At 32.9% G+C, this 20,834-nt stretch overlaps 1 protein-coding gene across 5 annotated transcripts in view; it reads right to left on the reverse strand.

Annotated features, from left to right (window-relative positions):
* The window catches only part of Acvr2a (activin A receptor type 2A), a 79,136-nt gene that overhangs the window by 33,090 nt on the left and 25,212 nt on the right, over positions 1 to 20,834 (reverse strand). Inside the window, exons 1-3 of one of the 5 annotated variants that reach the window (XM_071619196.1) lie at positions 18,527 to 18,668; positions 17,357 to 17,509; positions 1,235 to 1,442 (exon numbers count right to left, since the gene is read on the reverse strand). In XM_071619196.1, the coding sequence (XP_071475297.1) occupies positions 1,235 to 1,442; positions 17,357 to 17,375 (227 nt within the window). In that variant the 5' untranslated portion in view covers positions 17,376 to 17,509; positions 18,527 to 18,668. Of the gene's footprint in view, positions 1 to 1,234; positions 1,443 to 17,304; positions 17,510 to 18,526; positions 18,669 to 20,834 lie in introns of those variants that run through there. The other 4 variants (XM_071619194.1, XM_071619193.1, XM_071619195.1 and 1 more) reach the window with 4 other exon arrangements.

Consider the following 20,834-nt stretch of genomic DNA (forward strand, 5'->3'; position numbering starts at 1 on the left):
ACAAAGCTAGTGTAGTAATTATCACTCTAAGAGAGCATGTATTTGCACTGAATAATGAAGCACTCCACAGACTTTCAGTGAATGGCTCACAACTCATTTCAACATTGAGTCTCACATGTTGAAATGCTGGTTTTAGGTAGGAAACAGTTTTTACTCTCCACCTCCCCCCAGAAAGAAATCTCTGATCTAAACTAATTAAAAGAAAGTTTCCCAAATCCCTCCTATTTACCTTTCATAATAGGTCTTATCACTTGACTACTTTTGGTAGCAGACAGACTAATAATCAGAAATACTGCTAAAACATGTGAAGTGTAAAAAAATAATCCTTGGAAAATTCAGACTTACAAGGATACCCTAATCACTAAAAATATACCAAAATAACTGCACTTTAATTTGTCATGAAATGTGAAACTAGTCCAATTTTCAGGGTTTATTCAATGTATGTTGTTATTAGTCACATATGACTAGCTGATTAGAGATCACAGGTAATCAATTGATGCTCCTGAAAGTAGATATCAGGTTCAGTATAAATGGCATCATTTACTTTCTGCTGTAATGGAAATTCTGTGGCTCAGTATCTACCCAACTTCTTAGAGAAATATCAAAGGCAGTCAATAACATGACCACTATATTTTACTTCCAGTGCTGAACAATTTATAAAAGATCTTTTAAATAAAATGTAGCTTCCTAAGAGAACTACGTTAATTCTGCTGTAATTCTGAATGTCAACTTAAAATGTCTCTTGGGGTAAAGAACAAAGGCCTATGTAGCAAGAAAAAAGTAGGGTGGGATGTAATAAGATCAATTTCTTCCAAATACATAAAGAAGAAAACTGAAAGGAAATTAAATACTACAATTAAGGTTTAGTCTCCTTGAGGATATTTTTCAACAGATATACTCTTATAAAGCAATTTTAAAAGTACTTTTTCCTTAAAATTGGCATAAAAGTTCATAATTCTGACGTGGGCAATGAAATGATTTTTCCTTAAGAGGTCTCATTACTGGATAGAATATTCAAAATATATCAAGAATAAAACGTCATAAAGATACCATGTTTATTACTTTAAAATACATATCTTGTCATTAGAGCATATTATAATGGTCTTCAAAATTCCATATTTAAAAAGCAAGAAAAATTCATGTGACAATCTATACACTGATCTTATTTCAAAGGGTGGGAACAGGTGCAGGAAAATTACTCAACACTTTCAAAGAAAATAAAGTATGTTCTCACCTGTCATAGCAGTTGATATCATCCAGCCAACAACCTTGTTTCACTATTTCAATGGAACCAGAAATATTCTTCCAGGTAGCAAAACAATGTCGCCGTTTATCTTTGTCACCATAACAGGGTTCAACACCAGTTTGATTGGTTCTGTCTCTTTCCCAATTAGCATTAAAGAAAAGACACTCCTGAGTTTCTGATCTACCAAGTATAGCACCTATAAGATAATAAAACAACAACTTACTATAACATCTTATATTATCATTATAAAAGAAGAGTTTGTCTCCCGAGATAGCAACTTCAGGTATTCCTAAAATGTCAACAATTTACTGTCTTCCCAGTATTATAATTTTAGATTTATGTTTCCAGGTTAATCCCTGGACTTTAAGTATAAAAATAACCACAATAATCTCAGACATCACAAAATTTCTCTGGACAACACCAGTTTCATTTCATTTAAGAATATCCTTGATGAAAAGCAGCAGATACTATTAATTGTATTAATTTTCAAACACTGAATAGACTTCTTTTCAATACCTGTGACAAAATAGGAACTAGGCAAACGCAATTCTGCTGCACAGCAAAGCATAATGGTTGCCTCAAGAAAAAGCCCTTGTATGACTATACAATATACAAATTCATACTTGGGTATCTGGCAGATAAGTTCTTAAAAGTAAACCAAGTAAAACTGTTACCTCAAGAAAAAAAAATGGACAGGGTCTCTCACGTGCGAGGCGAGCGCTCTACCACTGAGCTACACCCCCAGCCCCCAAAGGTCTCCTTTAAAGAGTGAATAATGAAATGCACTAATCTCTAGAAGGTCTATATAGTTGAGAATATTTTCTAAATGAATTATGGGTACTGTTACAAAAGCATTTATAAGTAAATCCAATGTGTAAGACAAATCAAGGGATGGAAAGTTCATCAGTGATACCAAACCAACTAACTTTAAAGAAACTATGTTTAATCTTAGCTGGGAAAGCAAGTAACTAAAATATTCAAAATAATTTGTGAGGGGAGTACAAAGGTGAACTCATACTTTTTTTACTTTAAGGGTCACTATACTTATAGAATTGTGTATCTAGGGGCTGAGGCTATGGGGCTCAGTGGTAAAGCACTTGCCTAGCATGTGTGAGGCACTGGATTCGATTCTCAACACCACATATAAATAAACAAATAAAAAAGGTCCATACATTTAAAAACAACAATAAAAAAGAACTGTATATCTAAAACAATATATTTTATTCTATCATAAATTACATTTAAATAAAGCTGATTTGAAAACAAAATTGAAAAGAAACTACCTGAGTTTGGTATGGAATCAAAGAAAAGCATCCACAAATAGCTAATACATTATTAAAATATTACTCCTTTCCCTAACTATATATCTGTGTATGGCCAGATTTCCTTCATATACTTCATTCAAAATAAAATATCACAACAAACTTAACAAAGAGAAGAGTTCAGTTGTCTTCTACTAAAACAATCATGAAAAAAATACCTCTTTGTTTTGGAATATATTTTCATAAAGATCTGTTCTTTTACTAACAGAACAGACTTATTACTATTAATATTTTATATACAAATTCATATAATATTTTATATTCATATAATATTTTTATACAAATTAATATTTTTAAGTTTTCTGTCTTCATTTCAAATATGATTAATATTAACAGATACAACCCACATTTTTAAAAAGTTCTTTGAGGTTTCTGAGAGCCTAAAGAAGTCCTAAGAAGAGCTGCTCTACAAATGTACTATCACAGAGTTATAATTATAAGCCACTAGTATCTATGAGTAGTAATGGCGCCATGGACTTTTCCCTCAAGTATGGAAAAAATAATAGCATAAACTGACAGCACACTATGCTGGTAACTGTCAACTGCAGTGTATAAAAGAAGGACTGATACTACTACTTACCTTGTACACAGCCATTTTCTAAGTTATTCCTTTTCAGAAACTTGTTCAAAATATGAGCAAACTAAGTTTCCTCCTTTACCAAAAAACCCCAAAGCAATCATTACTGCCCACACTTTATCTTAAAACAGAGATGGCAAACTTTTTCTGTAAAGGTCCAGACAGTAAGTATTTTAGGCTTTACAGGCCATATGGTCTGTCGCAACTACTCAACTCTGCTTGTGAAGCACAAGAGCATCCACAGACAGTAAATGAATGAATGTGGTTGTGTTCCAATAAAACTTTATTTATGAACACTATAAAAATTCTTCTAATTTTTGCATCTAAAAATTTTTTTAAAAAATTTTTCAATCATTTAAAAATGTAAAAATCTTTCTTTAGGCTGCATTTGACCCATAGATGGTGTGGTCTGCTACCCTGTCTTAAAACTATGTCCTGATTACAACAGTACAGCTAACTTGCCTTGTGTTTATTTTGTTAGGGATGGGTATCCTGTGAATTTTATTCATTTCATTTATGTTAAAATACCACCGTATAATTACCTTCAATTTATGAAAGAAGTTTCCACTGAGGCACAGTAATACCCCTTAAATTAAACAAAACTGAAGAACAAAGAACCCTGCCCTTTGCAACTCTGGTATTAATTCCAATCAAGGAGTGGCTGCCTGAAGCACTGTACTAAAAAGGATTTTGAGGATTTTTCTGAAAGGATTTTACCATTTAGAAGGGAGGAGAGCAACACCAATGTCACATCAATTTAGACAGAGTACATTTAGATAAAAGATAAGCTAATGGCCATTTTATTTATTTAAAAAGTATTCATACTAATTATTTTTTAAAGGTAAACAATATTTCTGAGTGATTTTCTAGATCCAGACTATCATTTCATTGATATGAAATATAGGTAGAGAGAAAATGTCTTATGGAAAAAACTATGACAATCTCTCCTCTACTCCTCAAGCTGATCTGTAATCAGTTTCTATGCTATCACACCTCTAACTAAACACTAAACATAAAGAGGTACCTATAAAATAAACCAAATTATATATATTTTTATATTCTTAAGCTCACATTGTAACTTTAAAGGCGTGGTTTTAAAAAGATGGCAAAATAATTTACATGTATTAGGTTTTAATGGCAGGTCCTACTTTCTGAAACTTTCTCTCTCTCTCTCTCTTTTTTTTTTTTTTTTTTTTTTTTTTTTTTGTGGTGCTGGGGATTGAACCTAGGGTCTTGTACATGCGAGGCAAGCACTCTACCAAGTGAGCTAATATCCCCAGCCCCTGAAACTTCATGTTCCTATACAAAAGTGTATTCTATCAAAAAAAACTCCATATGCTTAATGTTGTCATTTTTAAAAGAAATAAACATACATGAAAAGTATGCATTCAGAGTTAGTACAGTGATTCTTAAACAATGATGTACATCAGAATTCCCTTTGTATTTTCACACATTCACATATTAAAGTGCTATTTTCTTATGCCCTGGAAATGCAGTAGATGAAAAGTACATTTGGGGGATATACACACACACACACACACACACACACACACACATACATACACACACATAGTATTCACTTTGAGTTCTTTTTTTCTAATGTTCATTCCAAGTTAAGAACCATTGGCTTAATAGGCTTTGGCCTGTACCTGCAGACTAGCTCACAAACTGCTGCCTTGAACATGCTAGCAAATCCCTCAATTCAATTTCCAAATTATTTTCCAGATCCATAATTCACACTCCATCTTATTACAGAAAATTTAGACAGGTGGATCCAGCATCAGATTTAATTTAGATAATATTTATATATTAAAAATACTGGTTATACATTAAAGACTAGTACTAACTGTTGCATTCGTCCTACCATTAAAATATACATACATGTGAGCGTGTGTATGGGGTATGGGGGCAAGGGGGTCAATACACAGAATTTGATATTTGGTAGATTACTGGACCATAAAATAACCTTGAAGAATTAATGTTCAGGGCTGGGGTAGTGTCTCAGTGGTAGAATGCTCACCTAACACGCATGAGGTACTGGGTTTGATTCTCAGCACCACATAAAAATAAAATAAAGATATTGTATCCACTTAAAACTAAAAAATAAATATTTAAAAAAAGAATTAATGTTCAATCTAAAACGTTTTTCCTTTGCAAAAAAAAAAAAGAAAGAAAAAATTTCACCTAAAGCAACTGCATCTGAGGACAATTCAAGTTTTGTTTCTTAAAAACATAAAATATTAAAATACAGCTCATCAATTTTACACAATTTCTTCCAAACAACAGAAGTAAAGGCATTTATTCATTGATGGGGCCAGTATTACCTTGATACAAAAAAAAAAAAAAAAAAAAAAAACGCAGAAAGGAAAAAACACACACCAATATCTCTTATCAGCTTAGATGAATCAGTTCTCAACATAATTTTAATAAGTGGAATCTAACAACATCTTTTTAAAAGTGAAAACTACATCACAACCAGGTTTAATCCAGATATACAAGGTTGATTGATTCAGCGTTCAAAAATCAGTCAATGCAATCTACCAAATCAACAGGCTAAAAGTGGAAAATCCCACGGTTTTATCAATTGATACAGAAAAAGCAACACCCATTAATGATTAATAAAAAACAAAACTTAGTCCCTAGGAATAGAGAGGAACTGCCTGAGTATCATAAAAGAATATTATACTAAAAAACCTACAGTTGACATCATACTTAATGGTGAAAGACCAAATGCTTAGGAAACAAAGTAGTAATAGCCACTCTTATCCCTCTTATTTAAAATGGTACTCAAAAGTTCTGGCTAATGCAATAAGGTAAGAAAAGGAAATTAAGGGGATACTGGCTGAGAAAGAAGAATAAAATTGTCTCTATTTTCAGATGATGTTACTATTTATATAGAAAATCACAAGATACCTTAAAAAATAATCTCCTATGATAAATGAGTTCAGTCAGGTCACAGGACACAAGATCAATAAACTAAAATCAACTGCATTTCAATATACTGACAACAAAGTGGAAATTAAAAATGCAATACCAGTTACAATTTGAAGCTATAACTTAACAAACATATCATATATAAGATCCCTATGATGAAAATTATAAAATGCTGATGAACCAAAGACCTAAACAGTTGAAGAGACATACTATGTTCATGTCATGGAACTGAGACTAATAAAGATGTCAGTTCTCCCTAAACTTACATACAGTTTTAGTGCAATTCATACCAAAATTCAGCAAATTTCTTTGCATTAAACAAGCTTACTTTAAATTTTTTTGGAAAAGAAGACTAATGTGGGAGAAATCACTCTCCACTTTCACAATGTTAAGATTTACAACACCCCTTAAGGCTTAACTGTAGTAAATCAAGACAAGTGAAGTACAGGAAGAGGAAAACACACATAGATCAGTGGAGCAGATAAGACACCAGAAATAGATCCACACAAATATGTTCAATTAATTTTTGCAAAATGGACAAAGCAATTCAATGGAGGAAGGGTAGCTTTTCAAAAACGGGTGCTGGAACAACTGGATCTGAAGTAAATACATCTTGAATGCCCTCCCCCTCACTATATAATGTTATTCTAGTAATTCCTGAAAGTCCAGCTCTTTCAGAAAGCCACCCAGGCAAAATCTCATGTATGTGACAGTTTTCAAGTTTTCTTAAGATACACATATCAAAACCCTAACTCTTTTAATCAGGACTCTTTCTTCTCCTAAAGTGCTCACTAACTGATCCAACATAAATTGTTTTATATTTATTCAATGTTTTTAATCAGCTATTTATATATGTACTTTTACATATCAGAATGCTTTGGGGGATTAGATTTTAAGCATTCTCACCACAAAATGTAAGTATGTAAGGCAATGCATATGTACATAAGCATCATTTAACCATTTCATAATGTACACATATTTCAAAACATGTTGTACATGCTAAATGTATATCATTTTGTTTATCAACTAAAATGAGTCAATAAAAAAAAACATATGTCCAGTTTAAGAACTGGGGAATATATGAGTTATACTGACATTTCTTTTCTTTAGACAGAAGATACAAGGTGATGATATAATACTGTCTGAAACTACCACTATGTATAAAGAGGTACGCCACTGAAGGCCTACCCTAAACTTGTGCTTCCTATAAGCAACTCAAGTCTTCTAGGAAAGGTTAATGAAATTTCAAACATAATAAATTCAACTCAAAAAACAATTCTTATTTCCCTTTCACATATCATTACTCTTGCCACTTTATGGACAGACTACATGTTCAAAGAATCAACTATGGAAGACAGATCACAGTGAATGATGTTTTTTAATCCAAAATATCTTCTAAATCAGGCAGCCCTCAATATGAAGGATCCCTAATTTTCCCCAAGAAGATTTTCTTTTATCTTGACTAACTTAAAATATACAAATTTTTTATGTTTACTTGATACAGTTTAATGTATACTGAATGTTAATTTAGCCTTATGTTTTAAATCACAAACACAAATTTAATAAAACAATTACATTCAAACTTTACCTGTATCTTCAACAAGTGTCTTATTACTTTCTTTTTGAGTCATCAAAAGTATCCTAAAAGGCATAATCTTCACTTCCATTTAAGTTGTTTTGAAAAGCAATACATTTTAAAAGTCATATATAATACTCTCAATAAAAATATCTTTTAAGACAAAAATATTCATTCACATAATACTAAGGCAGTTAGTTTTTTAATAGTTCTATACGTATATGTTGTGATTTCCATAAATAACATGTTAAGCATCCTAATCCAAATATCTAAAACACAAAATGCTCCAAAATCTGAAACTTTTTAAGCAGCAACATGATGCCACACATTGACATCTCACAGTCAAAACAAGATGCATTAAAGATACTGTTTAAAACAAACAAACAAAAACCTTCAGGATATGTATATAAGATGTATACAAAACTAAAATGAATTTTGGGGTCCCATCACTAAAATATCTCATTATATATGAGAAAATACTCCACAATTCTGGGTCCCAAGCATTTAGAATAAGGGTTATTTATCCTTTAGTTCTGTTAAAAATAAAATAACAGAAGTTTCAAAATATGAAAAATTTTATAAAAACTAAAATATAACACCTTATTTTAAGGAATAAATTTTTAGAGAAAACTGCTTTACATTGGATGTATGCAGATAAAAGAACTGATCATACACTTGTTCCATAAATAAAATCACCAAGATAAGGGCTAGATAAATGTAGTAGGAATTTGGAAATGATAACCTAGGACCCCCATTAGAGTTTCTAAAACAAGTACAATCACCACCTCTGTATCATCAGTGGCTAACACCATATAGACACTCAATAAATGTGCACTAAATCAATTCACAAAGACCTAGAAGAATTAGAAAAGGCTGTATGGCCAGGTGTGATGGCACCCACCTGTAATCCCAGTGGCTCAGGAGGCTAAGACAGGAGGATTGCAAGTTCAAAGTCAGCCTCAGAAACTTAATGAGGCCCTAAGCAACTTAGGGAGACACTGTCTCAAAATTTAAAAAACTAAAATAAACAGGTGTAGCTAAGTGGTTAAGCATCCCTGAGTTCAATCGCTCATAACAAAAAAAAAAAAAAAAAAAAGAATGAAAATTAAAAGGATTTAGGGAGGAAATGGGACTAGAGCATGACTACTAAATAGAGACAGAATTAAAGTAAATATAGGCAGAGAAGATGAAACTACAGTCAAGGTTGTGAACAGTGTTTGCCCTCACTGGATGGAAGCATTTCATATTCTTTAGTACTGGATATGGTACACTAAAGGAAAAAAACGTCTTGGAAGACAACAAAAACATAAAATTGCATTTTAAAGATTGATCAGAAAACAGTAAGTAAACTGTGTTGGAAATGGAATGAAAATCATGAAGCCATACTAACCAATCAATAAAAAACAATGGTCTATAATATGCATGTCATAGGTATCATCAAAAGGATTAGCAAATTAGAGTACAGAGATCAAGTTTTTGCTTACCACAGTCCCCTATTTAGTCTCCCTGAGCATATAAAAGTAATATATAAAACTGAAAAGGCTTATTAAGTTGGATGGCTGCATTTCTTTTTTTCCTATATTTTTATTAATGCATAATTATATAATGGTGAGATTCATTATTATATATTTATATATGAACATAACAATACACTTTGGTCACTATCATTCCCCAGTATTTCTCCTTTCCTTTCTTTTCTCACAACTCCTAGTCCCTTTCCTTTACTAGGTAGCTACATTTCTAAATGTTTATCCAACTTCCAATAAAACAAAGCTTGCTTCCAAACATGTTTATCCTATGTTTCCCTGTTGCTAACTCTTTTCCTGATATTTACACCGTCATAAAAGATATATATTGCCCAGGATAAGTTAGATATCTTCAAAGAAAAAGCACAAAATAAAGTACTTTTTGCCTATAGCCACAAAACATGGGGTATATTTATAAATGCCGAAGTCTTAAGATTAAAATAGTTCTATGTAGTCTTTTGGCATTCATTCAAAAGATGCTTTACACCAAAACAGGAATAAGTAAATACAAGTTTTACTAAGATATTTCTGATATTAGATATTCATTTGCCGGCAAGGAAAGGGAATCATGAGGACTGTAGCTGGAGGCCAATAATCCCATCAGATTAATAGGCTATTTTTAAAGAATGTACAAAAGCCAAAACTGAGCATAAATTTAGGGGAAAAAAAGATGAAAGGTAGATTCTTAAAAATCACAACAGAGCTCCTAGTAGACAGATGAAGTACCCAAACACATAATATTTCTATCATTTATGCTTACTATGAAAGTAATGTGAAACATAACCCTTGAAGAATCAATCAGCAGTGTCAAGAGTGAGAAAAGTGGGGGGCGGGGGACACAGCATGACAGCCACCATAAACACTCTCATCAAAGTAATATCTGGAAGTTTAAAGGAGAGCTTAAATAATAATAATAATAATAATAATAATAATAATATTTGTTAAAAGTAGCTTTTAATAGCATCACAGTAGTTATTTTAAAGTAAAAAGACGTAAGCTGATAACTCACTACGACATTAAATAACAGATGGATACGAATCACTTAGCTAAGCTTTTTTTTTTTAAATCACAAGCTTTTTTCATATGTATAACTGTGTTGCTTCAACTTACAAAGAATAGAATTTCTAGTATCAAAAAAGTAAAAAGAAAAACTAAAATTCTTGTTTACTACATTTGTGCTACATAATTTCTTTCCTATTGAAGACTCATTAATTTGTTTCTGTATGATTACAAATACATTTTAGGTCTTTTGGTGCCTTTTCTTTCTATGTTAACACACAGCTTAGAGGTATCACCTTCCCTATTTGGCTGCTCTGGGCTGTTTTTAAACTTTACGAAAACTTAACACTATCCAAAACTTGCCCTAAAGTCTAATTTGTCCACAAAGACACAGAAAAGTTTGAAATACGATGAAGGAAATGTTAACTAGCTCAAATTTTCTAAAAAATTATAAAGCTAAAAATAAAATAAATTCAAGTTAAATATATAAATCATAAACTACAGAATTAGAAAATCTAAACCAGGATTTTTAAAGGAAGTGTCACTGAAGTAAGAAAGTTAGTCATCATTATCTCTGCCTGAGCTATAAGCAATACTCTTTTTACCTGATTTCCTAGCTTCTACTTTGTCTTATACAATCAGTTCTTCATGCATAAACCAGACAATTCCTTTATTAAGGTTAAAACAAAAAATATCAAGCCACTCCCCCAACTTAGAGCCATTCATTTAATGGCTGCCTGCCACACTTGCCTTAAGATAAAAAATATAAGAACTTTAAAAGTCTGGCTCCTCTTCAGCCTCAATTCCTACCAGACAAATGGACTTCTTTCTTTAAATATCAAACTCTCAGGTGATACATTCTACCACTTTTCCATCATCCCCAAACCTCCTCCCCCTTCTTGTGTTTCAAATCCAAAATTATTTGTTTATTTATTTTTATTGGTTCTTTTTAGTTATACATGACAGTAGAATCCCTTTTAATGGATGAGATAATGGAAGGAAGTAAAAACATTGAGAAAGTGCTTGAAAAAGTTTGCTATGATTTGAATGTTTATCACTCTAAACTTCTGTCTGAATTTACAATTGCCAATATAAGGTACTGGGAGGTGGGGTCTAATGGGAGGTGTTTAGACCATGGTTTTAATGCTGTTATAAAAACGGCTTTTGGAAGTAGGTGCTTCCTCTTGCCCTGGTACCATGTAAGGATACAGTAAGAAGGCCTACACCAGATGTTGGCACCTTGAGCTTGAATTTCCCAGCCTCCAGAACTATGAAGGAATACATCACATCATTTATAAATGACTCTGTCTCATGTATTCTATTATAGCAGCACAAAAGAAACCAAGTCAAATTTGAAAAAAGCTCACCAAAAAAAATGCAAAACATCATCTCTAATTTAGTTTCTTAAACTACTAAAAGCACAATTTGATTGCATTTTAAGTTTTCAAAATACATAAGGTATCATCTTCTCCACTCCCATGAAACTACTTACATCTTTAAAACACTTAAAATCAGTTAAATTTCTGATAGTTGTATAATATTACCTCTCCCTTAAAAAAAAAAGCTAACTAACTTGCTATTTAATTTATAAGAGACAAGGGAAAGCCTGTAAATCTAAATCTTTATCTTAAAGAAAAACAAGAGAGAGAGAGAAAGAAAGCGAGACTATTCCTTTAGTCAGAATAACATGAACATGTACCCTTTCACAGAAAATCAACCAGAAACTTCAGATTTACATTCTACATCAAATGAATATCTGAATCTAGTTCACAGTTCTGAATTCCTGCTTAATAAAAAAGTAAAAAAATATATTAATAAAAGTAATATCTGCCTATTTTAAAGACCTTTCAATAATTACTAAAGTTGTTTTAGATTACTATCTTGTCTAGATATCATAAACAAAAAGCAGCAAGGACAAAATAAACACAACTTTTTACTTAATATTACAAACTACAATTAACCTATGACAATGGTATTAAAGTAAACTGAAGAATGGCAAATAAAGTTAAACCATTCACTTTTAAACCCACCGTGAATAAAAACCCAATACATCCTTGTCTATATTCCTTGTGAATTTACATGTCACCTTTGCCCAGAGGTCTTGCTGATCTTTCCTATATTGTTTCAATTTTAGTACTTGTGCCTTATGTTTTAAATAAATGTCCTGAAAAGAATTCTGTAACTTTTGTTAGCCTATCTTGAATGCCATTCCACCATTTCTTCTACACAGAAATGTTTATATCCATCATTCTCTTAAAAAGAAACTTTAATAATTATTGGGGCTGTTCTCAATCTTTATTTGAAAACATTTAAACGAAGCAAAAAAAGTCATATTTCTAGACCACTGAAAGAAACTAAAATAAGACTCAAAGAAGTTCAAGTGATAATGTACTTTATTCAAAGTCAAAAACTACTTTGGAATGCTAGAAACTAAGTAAGGCCATGGCTGGCCAATTTTTTTAGTTCAGGTCTGCCCTCAGAATGGAAGCCTGAGATAAAGATATATGTTAGAGAAAACAAAATAATTTTGAAACACAGACAGCAGCTTTAAATAATAATACTCTTTTTTTTTTCATACTCAAGGATGCATGTGTGTGCTGAGGAAATGGGAAAGGGACAGGAGCAAAAGACAGAAGCCGACAAAAATGAAGTTGAAAGAACAACTGTATCCATCAGAATTGTTCTCAGTTAAGCAGCTGGCTAGAGGATGCGTCAAGGGTCAACAATTCTAATCCACAGTCTTTACTAAATCTGAAAACCAATTCCTGGTGGAATTCACACACCGTCTTCCCATTTATCACTTACATCCATCCACCTGCTCCAGTTTCCAGTGAAGAACACTTTTACTTTTTAAAGACAAATTAAGAAGCGGGAACAATTGCAATAAAAGCCCACAGGAACTTACATACCTACAGGTATTTAAAACCTTGTAAGTCTGATAAAGACAAGGACAGTGATAGGCTAATGAGAATTATATACTTAAATGCCAGTCTAAGAGCTCAGTCTTTAATATTATAATTTTTTAAACACACATAAGAAATTTATGGTATATACCTAGCTGAGGAAAGGAAAAACAATGATATAAACAAATAAAATGAGTTTTATCAAACCAATTTCTTATAAGGTATGACCTACAGATAGTGGGTTTGTCCCTTCATTTGACATCTCTATAAATATCATCTTGAGTTCCCGTGGAAAATACACATGAACACACATGGCGTTGTGATGGCCAACGTTTAAATGTTCAAGCCAAAATTATATTATCTCCAACTTACATTAAAGTCAGTACCTATAATCTGTGTCTCTGGAGGCATCAAGAAACAAGAGCAATGTTTCTCAATGTGTGGACCCTACACAACCTTCATAAAAATATTCAGCCAAAAAGTTGAATTCTGAGCCCATTCCAGATCCACAAATCCAATTCTCTAATATAATGCTGTTTAGCTAAGGCTCTACATATTTAATAAGTTACTTTTTTCATAACCAGAGAGAAATAAAAAGGGGTTCTATTAACTATGTATAGGAATTAAATAAGAAAATTTATAAGTATGAAACACTGTAACTAGATGCTCAATAACAGCCTGTACTCTCTGAAAATGGAGAAAATAGAGGATATTTTATCTCCAAAAAGTACAGTCATGATGGAGTGGCTTTTTGTTCTGTGTTGGTGTTTTTGTTTATTTGTTGAGGGCAGAAGAGGTTAATTGATAGAGAAGGGTTATTAAACATAGATTATAAATAATCCTAAATCTGGATAACCTCCTTTAAACAATTAAGAGTCACAAACAGCTGGGCTCAGTGTCAAATGCCTGTAATCCCAGTGGCTCCAGAGGCTGAAGCAGGAAGATCATGAGTTCAAACCCAGCCTCAGCAATGTAGCGAGGCCCTAAGCAACTCAGTAAGACCCTATCTCTAATAAAAATATAAAACAGGGCTAGGAGTATTGCTTGGTGATTAAGCACCCCTGGGTTCAATCCCTGGTACAAAAAAAAAAAACCTCAGAACCCCCTGAAGATACCAAAATCCAGAGATTCTCAACTCCCTTATTTAAAGTGATATAGTATTTTCATATAACCAACACATATTCTCCTGCATACTTTAAATCACCTCTAGGTTACTTAACATACCTAATACAATGCAAATGCCATTTAAATAGTCCTTATACTGGATTGTTTAGGAAATGACAAAGGGAAAAAGTCTGCAAATGTTTAGTACAGAAGCAATTAAAAAAAAAAAAACATACATTTCAATCTGTGTTTGGTTAAATCCACAGAGGCAAAACCCATGGATAGAGAGGGAGACTGTATTCATCTAAATTGAATATCTATAATTCTACTTAGCTTCTATGCAACTAATAAAACCAAAAAAAATTAAAAAGGGGATAGGGATATTTAAAAACACATAATTTTGTGGACTGCAATCATGCACCAAAAGCTATTTAATAAGAACTAAGATTCACCAAAACTCAACTAGTACAGAAACCATTATTAATAAGTCACTACCACTTAGATTTTAATCTACAGAAGTCTAAATTTAAATATCTTTTCACTTAATCCTATTTTTACAAACTTAAAAATCTTAGTTGATCCTTACAACAATCCTACAGTGTTAACAGAAATAGATACCATCATTCCTACACAACTCCTAATCCAATAATAATATGAGTAGCTGCTTGCTTGAACCAAACCAGATCTTAAGAGCCATCCTTTCCAGTGGTTCTCCAAATGCATATGACTGATGTACAACAGCTACAGTTGAGTGTGAAATAAAACATTCTTGGCGCTACCATTAGTTTGATTCAGTAGGTCAAACATGTAGCCTAAGAATCTGCATTTTTATCTACTACTCAAAAGTAATTCTAATAATGAAAGGTCCTCAAATCACAGTTTGAAAAACAATCCCAGCTATGTCCTAGAGAGATAAGGTGATTAGGTCCACATACTCAATCCCAGACTTCTCATTTTTATTATCAACACAACTCACAAAATGAGATTTAGAAAGTACTTTCTTCATCTAATATAATTTATGTGTAAAATAATGTTCATCAACTACTGATCAAGAGGTTTAACCAAATCTTGAAAACTGTTCCCCCCTTAAATAAAGTGTTTATTACTCCATTCAACAGAGAAAAAATTGCAAGAGAAACACTCAAGTACAACGGTACTTCCTGAGTAACAATGACATGGTTTCCTTGGATCTTGTTGAGATACTCAATGATCATACCAATATACTGGAGGACAAAGGTTTCTTGTAGGAAAAATATATAATGTGATCTGAAAGGTGCTACAGAAAATCAGAGGAAATTATGAAACAAAACGATTATCCTAACTACTCAAACAGGTTTTTTTCCCTGTAGATGGGGGCCTTCCTCTTCGTAAAAACTGCTTTAAGGGGAGAGACAGTGTGAACATACATTCCAAAAATACATAATAGTCACTCTTTTCTCCCCTCTGATGTCCCCAACTAAAAATAATAACAGGAAATCTGTCATACTAGTCAAGGTCACTACATGCAGATTCTGTATTTAATTCATACAATTCTATGAAGTAGATATTATTTCTGCCCCTTTTTTTGGATGAAGAAATTGAGGCTTGGGTGGTTGTAACTTGCCAATGAAAACAAAGTTAAGTGGTCCAGTCAGGTCTTAACTACATTTATATTCTATGGCCAATGACTCTACACAAGGCCCTCTTAGTCACTGCCTGAGCAATAAATTTTGACACCATATTCTGCATGAGCTTTCATTTGCTCTTAGGTCACCAAGAACTTTGTCCGGTTTTTACTCCATAAAAATCAATCATTTACCTCAGACTCTTCCTCTCTACTGTATTAGTGTAAATCATCCTCTCTGCCTCCTTGCTACCCACATTATGCCTCTGCAATGAATTTTATCTGCTGATCTCAATAGTTTCTCTGGGGTGTCATTATGAATGACTACCTTTCTCCTTCAAACTTTGTAATGACGACACAGCCTTAGTAGGAAAAGCCCTTAGTAGGAAAAGATGTTTTTCTTAAAATGATAATCAGTTACTCTGGTCATCTTAAAATAAACTGGTAATTGTCAAGTTCTGCCATTTTCTATTTTCCTGACACCTTTTGAATTTCTACTATTCTTAACTTCCAGACAATTTCATCATCATCTACCAAAACTCTGTTTCATACCAATTTTTTATTCTCTCCCAAAACAATATGCATACAAAACAATTTCATACAAAATTCCCTTCATGAGGTAGGTCCTAAGAGTTTCATGTGTGTTCATCTTTGGCCTTCATCAATTTTCTGATTACCATAGTTTCACCTCACCACATGCTCTAGACTTGAGCAATCTAATACAATGGCCACTAGCCATATGGAGTTATCACACATTAGAAATGTGCCTAATCTGGACTGAAATGTGTTTAAATGTAAAACACATGCTGGATTTCAAAGACTTGGTACAAAAAAATTCTCATTAATAATTTTCATACTGATTACAGGTTCAAATATTTTGATGTAGCTACTAGAAATCTAAAATTTCCTTCTGTGGCTCACACTTGTGGCTTGCACTATATTTTTTGTGCAGCACTTTTCTAGACATTGCAAGCTTGGCAATCCATCAATATAATACATATAGCAATATAAGGCCTTCTTAGAATACACCCACTCTTATTATATGTTCAATCATCTCCTCAAAATTATATTAGTTCATCTGATAAAAAAACAATGTTTCATCACAAATAATATATGTGTGCATTTGAAGGAACACATCTGGAAATGAAGCTACTATGAATGTCTCCAAAGTGAAAAACTACAAGTTCGGTGTCAAATGAGCTATTCCAAAGCACATAAACCACTCTGCCTTCTCTACAAATAGTCCTGTACCTGGAAATTATTCTGTGCAATTTTTATTATTGCTTTTTCTCCTATGTACTTAAAAAGGTTCCTCCAAGAAGGTAAGGCAATGGTTATTTCTAACAAAGGAAAATCCTAAGAACTATTAAAAGGTAAGTATCACTTCTATTACTAAAATGTTTATATATAAAACCAAATATATCTAAGATGCTGGGAGTTAGAAGACATGTTAGTAATGGGGGAAATCATTATAATTTTCAGAAAGAATGCATTTAACAGCAGCTGCCACAAACCTTGCTCTACTAGATGACCTAGGGACAGTGGTGGGTGACCCCAGACTCCTACCATGGTCATCCAGTAGCATTCCTGTCAAAGGAAGAGGTCTAATCAATATTTCTTCAATTGTATGAGCCAAAATTGCAATGTTTCTGAATTTGTAGAAGTGGCAGTTTTACCAAATCATCAGATGAAAAATCATGGCAGTCTGTTGTTGTCAGACTGAAAAAGAAGCAAGAGAGAAAGGTGTCTGTTCAGAAATACTCTGATAATATAAAGTATAATACAATGTAAGCTACCAAGGTTTTAAATCAACTGCATAACATGCTAAATACTCATGAAATCAATTTTCTATTAGGACCTAAGAAACTTTTATCATAAAGGCATGTTTTACTTCTAATGAGACTTTACTCCTGTATGTTTTTCTTACGACACAATATCATCTTTATTTTATTTATTTATTTTTATGTGGTGCTGAGGATCAAACCCAGGGCCTCGCACATGCTAGGCGAGTGCTCTACCGCTGAGCCACAACCCCAGTCACTCCTGTATGTTTAATACGGAAAAAATAATGTATTATTTGATTTGATGGATACAAAACTAGTAAGTAGAGAGCTAGTAAGAAGGCAGTTATCAGTCATTAAAATTGTACTGTAATAGAATGCATACATAAATACCAAACCATGGACCCATGTTTTTAATGCTAATTTGTAAGAGGAAATGGAAAGTATACAAGCAGGTTTGCTGCTATGCTGGGTAAAAATAACCTGTATCTGAGAGCAAACAATCTTTACAAGTAAGAAGCCATAATACAACTGAGGAGTGGTGGCACATGCCTGTAATCCCAGATGCTGAAAAGTCTAGGGAAAGGGAAGCAACTTAGAAAGACCCTGTATCAAAATCAAAATTTTTAAAAGGGCTGAGGATGTAGCTCAGTGGCAAAGCACTTTCCTAGCAAGCACAAGGCCCTGGGTTCAATCCCTAGGATCATATTTAGGGGGAAAAAGAAAAGTCCCTATTATAGTAGCCACTCAAATCATTCTCTCTCCTACTCATGTCAAAGACCATGAAAAAACAAAATCATCTCATAAGGAATGCAAATGGAAAAAAGAAATGAGAAGAGAATGAGCAGAAAGATCAATAAGGTGTCACTCTGAAGAAAAGCAAAATGCTGGCAATATAAGCAGCTCTATGGGTGACCCCCAAAAGCAGGCAGCAAGCTTTAAAACAAAATCTTACCAGATGGCCAAGGATGTGACTTAGGCCTCAGAATATTTATATAACAATTTTTTTAAATACATATCTGCTCAAGTCCACTGAAACTGAAAAGACAGAAGATGTAAGAGCAGCTGTTCTATACTTTTGCTTGCTATGACTTACCCACAACAGAGAACACAGCTTTTTTTCTCCTTCAAAAATATTGATATATCTGTTGTAAAAAATGTATTTGTAATTAGACACATGACATATACATAAATACAGAGGCATGTAGGCTAGACATTCTATAAATTTTCTTATTTTACTAAAACCCTGACTTAAAATGCACAGCAAGTTAAATTATTTCTTGATGACCCTTCAAGTCCTTAGAATCTAAGAATTAAAATGCAAAGAAAATTATTAGTAGCAGGTAAACACAGAATAAATATTACTTAACAATTTGATTAATATGCTGTATTAAGTTGATGACATTTTATTTACTCAAAACTAATCAAAAAAAAAGAGAGAGAGAGGGAAAGATAAAGAGATATATATCTTTCTAGGGACTGTTTAATATCATTAAAATCAACAAGTATTGGAACCAGAGGACTTTCAACATAGGTGAGGTACCTCTCCACACATGAGCTGTGTGAGCACTCTGGGCTCAGGAGAGGAGACTGAGCTTCAGACATTAACCATATCTAAATGCTCAAAGTTGGCAAAACATTATGGAAACACACCAAAAGAGTCTTTTTCTGCCTAAGAGAAATCTGAAATCCATTTTGAAAAACAAACATATCAAAAGTATAGGAATTATTTAAAATAATTTGTGTACTTACTGGCAAACAAAGTATAAAAGAAATGTGAAGAAAGACCAAAAAGGATAAAAAGAACCAGTTAGAAAAGATTTCACACAAGACACAGTATATGGAAAAGATTCTAGCTATACGTAGAAAGCAGAAAAATAAAGTATAAAGTACAAAGAAGGAAAAGGGTATGACACATATGGAGAAAGCAGCCCACAATGAGAAGCAATTAAAAAAAAACTCATTAAAAGAGAAAAAGGAAATATGGGGTATCCTTCATGATATAGTCAGTGGATTAAATAGGAGAGAATGAAATAAGTCAGGGTAACCAGCTCTTGCAATTTAAAAACAGAGTCATGATAATTATGGTATTTACAATCACTGTACAGTTACCAGGCTTACAGGTGTTATGGCTAAAGCATAAATCTCCAATATTTAGAGCCAACTCCCTCGTGAATAGCCCACAGGGGACTAGATAAGCCAAAGAATTGTACAAACTGTGACATCTGCTCTCAAGACATAAATGCTTTAACAAGAAGAATCAGAAATGGCATGTTAAATGTGGCATTCTGGCAAAGGTATAACTTTACTCAAGAACTAATTCAAAAAGGGCAGATAGGCAGAGTTATTTGAAACTAACATATTTTATTAAATAAATAACAAGGCAGGATGACCAAGTAGAATATTAAAGGGAGAAAAAATAAGCCAAGGCTTAATTTGATGCTATGCTACACGAGAGTAGGACAATGGGCATTTCTAAGTATTGAAGATTTTCTTATATTTTATACTCTACTAAAATATGTTTTTGCCTGAAAGAGAATATAGTCACACATACACCTCTTCTTGTATCTACCCCCACATACCACCTTGTACACCCCTAAACCCCTTATGCTCTATTTACTCTGACATTCAAGATCCTACATAACTAATGTGGCAATAATTTAGCCTCTCAATCATACCCTCTCAACCTTATCTCCTGTGCCAGTTTTAATTCCTACACTGCAAGTATACCATTCTCGCTGTCCCTATCTTAGTTCAAGCCCCTACCTGCAACCCACCACACACCACCACAACCACATTCCATCAACCTGAATTTTAACTCATCTTTCAAAGTTCACTGAAATCCCATTTTCTTCATTAAATTTCCAGGTTATTTTGCCTCTTGATGTTTTTCATTGTCCTGGATTTCCTACTTACTTGACTAGTATTCAGCTGGTTTATCATGCAACCTAGCATTTATATATAAACTACATTGTAACATTTATTGTTGATTTATTAATAGAATTCTCTCTTCAGCTACAGCAAAGCCACAGCTTTCTGTTTTCTCTACAGAAACACAATAAGAGACCCATCCCTTTTGTATGGCTGCTAACTCTATACACTATTCCCCTCTTTGACATAACTTGTCTATTTCTCAAATATATTCAGTCCCTGGATATACTTCCATGATTTCAAAATATCACATTTAAATATATCGAAATACAACTGGGGATCTTACAACCACAAATTAGATGCTGGCTTAAGGAAATAAGCAAAAGGCAAGG

This window comes from Marmota flaviventris, chromosome 11, assembly GCF_047511675.1.
Source record: "Marmota flaviventris isolate mMarFla1 chromosome 11, mMarFla1.hap1, whole genome shotgun sequence".
NCBI lineage: Eukaryota > Metazoa > Chordata > Mammalia > Rodentia > Sciuridae > Marmota > Marmota flaviventris.